We start from the raw sequence: 9,445 nt of genomic DNA, 5'->3' as shown, positions 1-9,445 counted from the left end.
TAGTGTGTCATCCAGGGCCGGTGTCTCAGTGGTGGTTGACAGAAGTGTGGTGTGGTTGTGTGAGCTAACTGTGGGGTGTGCTTAGCTCATCATTAGCCTATTGTGGTAGTTAAATAGACGAGTGAGTGTGAGAAGCAGAGTCCCCATTTGCAGTCGCATGCAAGTCACAAGTGTAGCAAGCGGGTGATGTTTATGACATTCCAGTTTATACGATCTGAGAATACAACATCTACACGTTCTATCTCCTCATGTTTCCCCTTATTATCTCCAGTAATTGTATTAGTACATGGGATTATTTATGATGTTAAATCAGTTCATCTTTTTCTCATTCAGGTCTCTACAATATCAGATCTCCTTAGTGGTGATCTTCTATATTAAGAGAATTTTTCTGGTTTTCCCCATCAAAGATGGATAGGGACAGAGACAAGATGGTGCAGAGGATACTGCACCTCACCCTAGAGATCCTCTTCCAGCTTACTGGAGAGGTGAGAGATTCTGATGACTTCATATTACATAGTCCTTATCTATGAGAATAAAAGATGGAGAGATGAAGACTCTGGAAATGTCTGTAGTGAGATTTGCTAATCTGTGTCTCCATAACCAGGATTATACAGTAGTGAAGAAGACCTCTAGTGAACGCTGTCAGGCCCCTGTGTCTGAAGGATGGGGAAGAACCCTGAGCCCAATCACGGAGCCTCCAACTCACCCCCAGGTACATGAGGACATCAATCACCAGAAGATCCTAGAACTCGCATACAAGTTGATTGAGCTGCTGACTGGAGAGGTGACACTACTGGGAATGCTGGGACATTATACAGTAATGCTTTGAAGAGATTGGGGGTATGACGATATCATTGTATGTGTCAGGTTCCTATCAGGTGTCAGGATGTGACTATCCATTTCTCCATGGATGAGTGGGAGTATTTAGAAGGACACAAAGATCTGTACAAGAATGTCATGATGGAGGTTCCCCAGCCCCTCACATCACTAGGTAATAGAAAGGACTAAATGCACACGGCCTAAAATTATCTATGTAATGAATGAATTCAGTCCCTGTATGTGTTTCTTCCAGATCTATCCAATAAGAGAATACCAGAGAGATGTCCCCATCCTCTTCTTCCACAGGACTGTAAAGAAGAAAAACCCAATGTTCCTCAGGATCATCAGGTAGATGGAGAGAAGTTGTCAGATCTCCCCTATGATGCATAGATGACTGTGAAGGTCTTGTGCTCAGTCTTGTTTTATCCTCCAGTATTACCATATATACTCGTGTATAAGCCGACCCCACCCTAATTTTGTCACAAAAAACTGGGAAAACTTATTGACTCGCGTATAAGCCTATGGTGCACAGTGAGTGGCCCCAGTTTTGCTGTACACTGAGTGGCCCCAGATAATGCTGCACGGTGAGTGGCCCCAGATAATGCTGCACGGTGTGTGGCCCCAGGTAATGCTGCACGTTGAGTGGCCCCAGGTAATGCTGCACGTTGAGTGGCCCCAGGTAATGCTGCACGTTGAGTGGCCCCAGATAATGCTGCGCGGTGTGTGGCCCCAGATAATGCTGCGCGGTGTGTGGCCCCAGATAATGCTGCACGGTGTGTGGCCCCAGGTAATGCTGCACGGTGTGTGGCCCCAGGTAATGCTGCACGGTGAGTGGCCCCCAGGTAATGCTGCACGATGTGTGGCCCCAGGTAATGCTGCACGGTGTGTGGCCCCAGGTAATGCTGCACGGTGAGTGGCCCCAGGTAATGCTACACGGTGTGTGGCCCCAGGTAATGCTGCACGGTGTGTGGCCCCAGGTAATGCTGCACGGTGTGTGGCCCCAGATAATGCTGCACGGTGTGTGGCCCCAGATAATGCTGCACGGTGTGTGGCCCCAGGTAATGCTGCACGGTGTGTGGCCCCAGGTAATGCTGCACGGTGAGTGGCCCCCAGGTAATGCTGCACGATGTGTGGCCCCAGGTAATGCTGCACGATGTGTGGCCCCAGGTAATGCTGCACGATGTGTGGCCCCAGGTAATGCTGCACGGTGAGTGGCCCCAGAAAATGCTGCACGGTGTGTGGCCCCAGATAATGCTGCACGGTGTGTGGCCCCAGATAATGAGGACAGTGAGTGGCCCCATCATGTTGCTGCCGCTGCCTCCGTTACAAAAAAAACAAAAAACAAACTGTATACTCACCTCCTGCCTGCTGCTGATCAGTGTTGCTGGCTCTGGAACGGGGACAGGTGAATATGCTCCCCCCCGTTCATACTCACCCCCTCCTGGCGCTCATCTCTGCAGCGCAGCCCCTGCTTGTTCCATGTGCTCTTCCTGCTTCAGCGGTCCTGTGGTACCGCTCATTAAACTCTATGAATATGCGCATATTCATGAGTTCAATGAGCGGTACCATGTGACCGCTGAAGCAGGAAGAGCACAGCAGCGCCGAGAATATGGAGCAAGCAGGGGGCTGCAGAGGGTGAGTATGATCTCTGACACCCCCGATCCCCCTCCCCTGCCGACCCCCTCGGTATACGACTCGTGTATAAGCCAAAAGATGGGCTGAAAATATACACGAGTATATACGATATATGTTTTATATTTATGTAATAAAAATGAGGGAGCCAAATCATGAATATGTCCCTTACGAACGGAAGTCCTAATGAATGGGCTCAAAGGAGTACAATGTACCCATTTCATTAACAAGATACGGACAATTCAGAAGTAAATTCAGTCAGTAACGTGACAAAACTTACCTTAAATTTGAAGAACGGAAATAGAAATGCTTGCCCTGCCCATGCTATGTCTATATTGGCGTAGCTTGTGAGGACTGACGTGTAAACACCAAATGTCGCTGCTGCAACAGCTGCGATCAGTACCAGTACTTGCTCATAGCAGTTTAATCTCTTAGATACCATCTAGAGCAGGGTTCCCCAGCCTTTAGCTCTTGAGCCACATATGGCTTTCCAACCCATGCTGTGTGGCTTGTCTGCTTTCTCAGTGCGTTAATGTCTAAGAAGAGAGCTCCACACTGGATCAAGAGGAGGAGGGTGAGCCATGAAGAGATTAAGGCTATCTCCTCCTCCTTGCTGGTCATGGTATGGCTGGCTCTTCCTCCTGTGCACTCAGCATTGCAGAACAGGGCAGAACTTACAAATACTGCCTCCATGGCTGATCAAGTGAGTACTGTTACCTTCTCGTGCAGACACTCAGATTGCTGTCGGCAGGAGGATGGTTCTGTCCAAGATATGTAATGCTGCTGATGAGCAGTCACTACCTGTGCGACCATTACTAGCACTCACTTGAAAAGTTCTGGACATACCCCATCAGTTCAGAAAGACAATTGTATGTCCCCCATCCTGTGACTGGGTACGTAGCACATGTGGCCACTATACTCTGATGAACAGCCCCCAGCCAAATTATATTAACCCCTTACCAACATATGATGTACTGATACATCATATCTTGGCTACCTGGCCTTGATGCGAGCTCATGTCGTTCCCCGCACATTATAACTGATTTAGCCAGTCATCATGTGCTCCGCTCCACCAGCAGCTGTTAACCTGCGGCCGGCATTCATAGGAGTGCGATGTTCGCTGTAAATAGGAGTGCTGTGTATAGCTCAAGGGATTGGATGATAGCAGCTTCAAGTCTCCTAAGGGGACTATTTAATACTTAACAAAAAAACTTTTAAAAATATGAAAAAAGTGAAAGAAAAATTTCAAAAGTTCAAATCACTCCTCTTTTGCCTAAACTAACAAACAGGCAATCCCTGCATGTGTTTCATCTGTCGAACAGTGGCGAGACATGCAGTCGCGGGGACTCGAGCATATTTTTCGAACACGCCGAAGACACTCGATAAGGACATGAGCCTTCTCAGATAACGCCTTATCTGAGCACGTTCGCTCATCACTAGTAAGCAACTCTCTCAGATTTCAATAAACATAAAGAGTTTCTGATATTGAAGATGTACTCCCTGCATAGTTCTACCTTTATCTAACAGGTGCAGATAGTTACAAATTAGTGAAAATTCAAGGGCATGGCAACATTTTATCTCTCTCACAGGTGTAAATAAGCGCATGTCTTGTCCCTGATATGAGAACATCTATTGGATATATTGTATATTTTGCTGTGACTTTTAACTCTTGATTTCCCTAACATTTCCCACCTGTTTATACAAAATGTATCCCTTATCCAGGCTGCGTTTTTCAAGGTTGGTCATCATCCTGGTAGCTGGCATACTCCTGATAGGAAGTATCATTAGTTATAATAGGTCTTTTCAAATGGTTCTTTATCCTGTTACATGATTTTAGCCATAGAGGTGTCAATCAATCTCTGCAGAAATCCTCATATGCAAGGTACACAACAACATCCACAGGTGACCAATATGGCTACCATCAGGCAGAGAGACAACAGTAGTGAGGCAAATAGTCCACTCCATCTGCCGAACCATACATCCAATAGGTTTGCAAATGGATCATTTATCCCTGAATTTTCCTCTAGTTTCTCTGACAGGGATGTCAGTCCTTCCAGGGCTTTGGTTAAACAACCATCCAGGGCTGTATTATTGGATATAAAGGTACAACAGTAAGTTCCAGATATTTTACATGCACCAGCTTATTTCCCTTCTTTCATGACAGCACACCTGAGAGAGAGGGATCTGCCCACCAAGGACATGAAACCTATTGAAATAAAAGGGCCTTACCATTGCCCCACATCAGTTGATTTCCTGTCCTTGAGGGGAGCCAGGTTCTGGAAGAGCTGTCCAGTGGGGGCTCAGGTGCGCATGCGGGCGGGAATGGACAGCTGTGACAGATGCTTGGCATGACTTCTGCCACCACACTGCCCCGTTCTGCGGAAGGGAGATTGGATGTGGTGCACCGAGTGATGTCAGAGGGTGTGCAGGAAGATAACGGCATTGCTTTCCACCAGTGTCACGAGTGCAAGGCATGCTGGAAATAGGTGTGCCAAGTGATGTCAGGGGGCGTGCCCGAGAAGATGGCATCACTGGGGCAGGGCGAGCTAGGAAAATGCACCCCTGATGATTTTTGCAGAGGGGCAGGTGATCAGATGTTGGGGGCTGGAGGAGGCGGTCTAGCATGGGAATGCTACAGTGGTCCCTCATTTAAAAAGAGGCTTGTGCTCCGGCTCTCCTTCCTGTTTGTTGTGGAGGATCAACTGCAGCCTGATCAGTGTGGGCAGTCATTCAAGTGGCAGGAGTGGCAGCTGACCCAACCAGAGGAGCAGAGTGACTCTGGACTCCTCGGTGTTCAAAGATGTTAATTGTGTGTCCCAGAACAGCCTCTGAATCTGGTACCCTTGAGGTTGTGAGTGATCTACATGAATGTCTCCCTTTTAATATGCCCCCCTCTTTTTGTTTTGCCAATAAGGAAGGTCTAAAAAGCAAGCAACAAAAGAAACCACAGATAATGTGCACTGTGTGAAACAGCTGACTGGCAAAAACTACTCTGTTTAGCCTGTATACAGAAAAATTATTAGTGAAGAAACCCCTGGCTTCGTCTTATTTCTTAAGTCTGTCATGAGAACGGAGGTGAATGACTCCCTCAAATTTCTAATTTAGGAAAGGGAAGAAAAGGTATAGGGAAGTTTCTTCTGATTCTGATATTTGCTAATTTTCTGAAGGGAATTATGGATATGGATATTACTCATCTTCTTCTTCTTCAGACATTGACATATGGGGAAGAACTTGTTTTCCGGTAGAAGATATGGACAAATTAGTTAAAGTTGTTAGAGCAACTATGATTGCTAAATCCCTAGAGGATGTAATGTTTGGGGGTTTGGAGCAAAATAAGAAATGTACCTTTCCTGTTAATATCAAAATATGGCACTGTAGAGTTCAAGTCCTTTTTCTCTCTGAAGAGCAATTTGAATAACAAAGTAAATACGCTTATTAGCAAGGAATGGAAGAATCCAGAAAAAAAATAGGAACCTAAACTCTTCCTCAAAAAGGAGATATCCTTTTGAGGGGAAGGATACAGAGCCATGGGGCAAAGTCCCCAGAATAGACGTGGCAGTCTCAAAATCTTCAAAAAGGTCATCCCTACCCTTTGAGGATACTGGTATTAAGGATGTTTCAGGATGCTTCCTTCAGAGCAGGGTTCCCCAACTCCAGTCCTCAAGGCCCACCAACATATCATGTTTTCAGGATTTCCTTAGTATTGCTCAAGTGATAATTGCTTCACCTGTGCAATACAAAGGAAATCCTGAAAACATGATCTGTTGGTGGGCCTTGAGGACTGGAGTTGGGGAACCCTGCTTCAGAGGATCCTTAACCCAATTTGGACTAAGAGGGTTATATAGCCAAAGAACAAAGTATCTCTGATGTTGAATCAGATGATATTTTATTGGCTATATATAGCAAATAAAAAACTTTATAAAAGACAAGAAAAACTTAAAAAAACAACGCGTTTCGGCCATGTAGGTCTTTATCAGGTGTAGACCGTTGTTTTTTCTCTTATTCTAAATTGGGTTAAGGATCCTCTGAAGAAAGCGCCCTGAAACATCCTTATTCACATTTCCATGTCGAAGAATTTTTTTCTAGGAGAGGAAAATCACCTCCATGTTATTACAGACGGGCAACATATCCGAGAAAGGCCTCCTTGCACAACCATACCTGGTGAGCAAGATTCAAGTTGTACTTTTGTCACCAAGTAAGATTCACTCATTCACTACGCTTAGATCGTGCTCTCCCTCTCTTTCCCCGCATCCTCTCTTTCCTAGGATCTCATTCACATAAGATACTGGTATTTATTCTAAGACAAGAAGGCAGCATGTTAATTGAGGCACATGTCGGACGCTGCAGCGGAGGGTTTGAAACCAGCAATTGCAGGGACCTGTACCGATCATTACCTAATGATTTGGCTGCAGCAATTCAAGGAACGACTGAAGGCTAAAACCCTGAGGTATAGAATTCTGGCTAGCCTGCCATTAATGCAAGGAGTGGAAGCATTTTTAGCAGATGTATCGGCAGATTCTGTCTGGCTAGTAGCAAAGTCTGCAGGCATTTGAAATGCGGCTATGTAGGCCTTATGGCTTAAAGGCTGTCCAGAGGACTTCTGGTCAAAAAATAAATTATGCTCTATCCCTTGCAACAGGCAGTTTTTATTTTGCAAAAAATTGGATGACATATGAGAAAATGCTGGAGATAAAAGAAGGGCTTTCCCAATTTTTTCACGTTAGGCTCAAAGAGGGGTTTCCTTTTTAGAGGAGAACATATAATAGAGGACCTCCTCCAGGAGAAAGAAGGAAATGGGAGGATAAAACAGAAAACGATCCCGGATTTTTGTTCAGTGGTCCCTCTTCAGGGAGCAAAAAACCTTCCCAATGACTCCAGTCCACAAGTGGGGGGAAGGCTTTTCCTCTTCATCGAGACCTGGAAAAACATCTCTTCCAGCAACTGGTTTTTGGAAATAGTAATGACAGGTTTGAAAGTATAATTTTGTCAGATTCTCTTTGGTTGGAGACCACTGGAAGAATCACAGGTGCTTTAATGATGTCCAATAAACATTAAAGTTTTAACTTATCTGAATATTCGCTGGAGATTTCTTGTTTTCCTGTTGTCCCCAAACTGCATATGATCCTGTGTGGCTAGTCACTGAGGCTGCGCAGACTCCCCGCCTGACCCGCAGTGAACTCGGCAGCGTGGGAAAATGTTCAGAAACTTTCCCACGCTACAGAGTTCATCTCCGGTCAGGCAGCTTTTCATTCATTCCGCAGTGGTTTACAGCCGGGCCGGTAGCATTAGCACCGCTCCCGGTTGTAAACTATTTAACCTCTTGAGATGGATTTTTTACTTTCCCAAGGGTAACAGGAGAAATTGGACCCCAAAAGTTGTTGTGCAATTTGTCCTGAGTAGGCTGATACCCCATATGTGGGGGGGAGGGGTAAACCACCGTTTGGGCGCTTGGCAGAGCTTGGAAGGGAAGGAGCACCGTTTGACTTTTTGAATGCAGAATTGGCTGGAATTGAGATCAGACGCCATATTGCATCTGGAGAGCCCCTGATGTGCCCAAACAGTGGAAACCCCCCAATTCTAACTCCAACCCTAACCCCAACACACCCCTAACCCTAGCCCTAACCCTAATGGGAAAATGGAAATATATACATTTTTTTAATTTTATTATTTTTCCCTAACTAAGGGGGTAATAAAGGGGGGTTTGATTTACTATTTATGGCGGGTTTTTATGTTTGGCAGGTGTCGCACACTAAAAGATGCTTTTCATTGTAAAATTAGTTTTTGCATCACCACATTTTGAGAGCTATAATTTTGCCATATTTTGACCCACAGAGTCATGTGAGGTCTTACCCTTTGCGGGACGAGTTGACGTTTTTTATTGGTACCATTTTTGGGCACATGACATTTTTTGATCGCTTTTTATTCCGATTTTTGGGACGCAGAATTAACAAAAACCAGCGTTTCATGAATTTCTTTTGGGGGGTGCGTTTACACCGTTCCACGTGTGGTAAAATTGATAAAGGGGTTTTATTCTTCAGGTGAGTACGATTACAGCGATACCTCATTTATATCATTTTTTTATGTTTTGGTGCTTTTATACAATAAAAACAATTTTATATAAAAAATAATAATTTTTACATCGCTTTATTCTGCGAGCTATAACTTTTTTATTTTCTCCTTCGCTTAATTGGGGGACACAGATACTGTGGGTGTATGCTTCTGCCGCTAGGAGGCTGACACTAAGTGAAAAAAAGAGGTTAGCTCCTTCGTCGTATACACCCTCTCCCCTATTGCGGGCGGAAATCAGTTTTATGCTTTGTGTCTTTGGAGGCACACGTGTCTGGTTTTCTCCAGACTTTTTTCTCTTTTTTCCATGAAGATAAGACCGGGGCGACGGACCCTATTGAAAGGGGCCGAACTCCCCAAACCATCAACGGGCGAGCACGCGTTTGGTATCGCCTCCGCGTATCCTTTCCCGCACCGTGGGACATATCTGGGCCTTTTTCCCCAGGCTTCTATTTTTGTTTGTTTTATGAAGATAAGACAGGGGCAACACATCCTATTGAAAGGATCCGATTTCCCCAAAACCATCAACGGGCGAGCACGTACGAGTGTCCCTCCACGTATCCTTTCCAGCGACGTGGGACATTATGCCAGACTTAGCCCTGTCCACCCCTAGGTATTGAAACCATGGGCTTGTACAGAGGCACAAGACTAGTCTGTGCGGCCACCACTGCTCCATCAACGCTAGACGGCGGTGCTGCAAGGCGGCGGACGGTCCCTCTCCTCACCCCCTGAAGGGGTTAGACGGAGCTAGGGTGCCTGCACCGTCCAGAACTTAACCCCATCCCCTCTACCTGGTGTGCTAGATCCGGAGTCAGGTAAGGAGGGCTGGGGAGGGCCCTGCGGCAGCGCTGCGGGGAATCCACTGAAGCTCCAGGCATCTTAGGAAGTGTAAGGCATTCCTCCTTCCCTCTCCTCCCTCCTGCCTCTT

The 9,445-nt window shown here is 45.9% G+C and overlaps 1 protein-coding gene across 1 annotated transcript in view; it reads left to right on the top strand.

Moving 5' to 3' along the window:
• Positions 1-286: 286 nt before the first annotated feature.
• The window catches only part of LOC141052989 (uncharacterized), a 196,100-nt gene continuing 186,941 nt past the window's right edge, over positions 287-9,445 (top strand). The window contains 5 exon segments of the mRNA XM_073550314.1: positions 287-394; positions 396-485; positions 605-784; positions 868-991; positions 1,073-1,167. Of these exon segments, the coding sequence (XP_073406415.1) occupies positions 287-394; positions 396-485; positions 605-784; positions 868-991; positions 1,073-1,167 (597 nt within the window).

Source organism: Dendrobates tinctorius, unplaced genomic scaffold (genome assembly GCF_039654945.1).
Source record: "Dendrobates tinctorius isolate UK_male_01 unplaced genomic scaffold, ASM3965494v1 ptg000164l, whole genome shotgun sequence".
In the NCBI taxonomy this organism is placed as follows: Eukaryota; Metazoa; Chordata; class Amphibia; order Anura; family Dendrobatidae; genus Dendrobates; species Dendrobates tinctorius.
The sequence above is the reverse complement of the archived record's forward strand: the minus strand, read 5'-3'. Positions and strand labels throughout refer to the sequence as shown.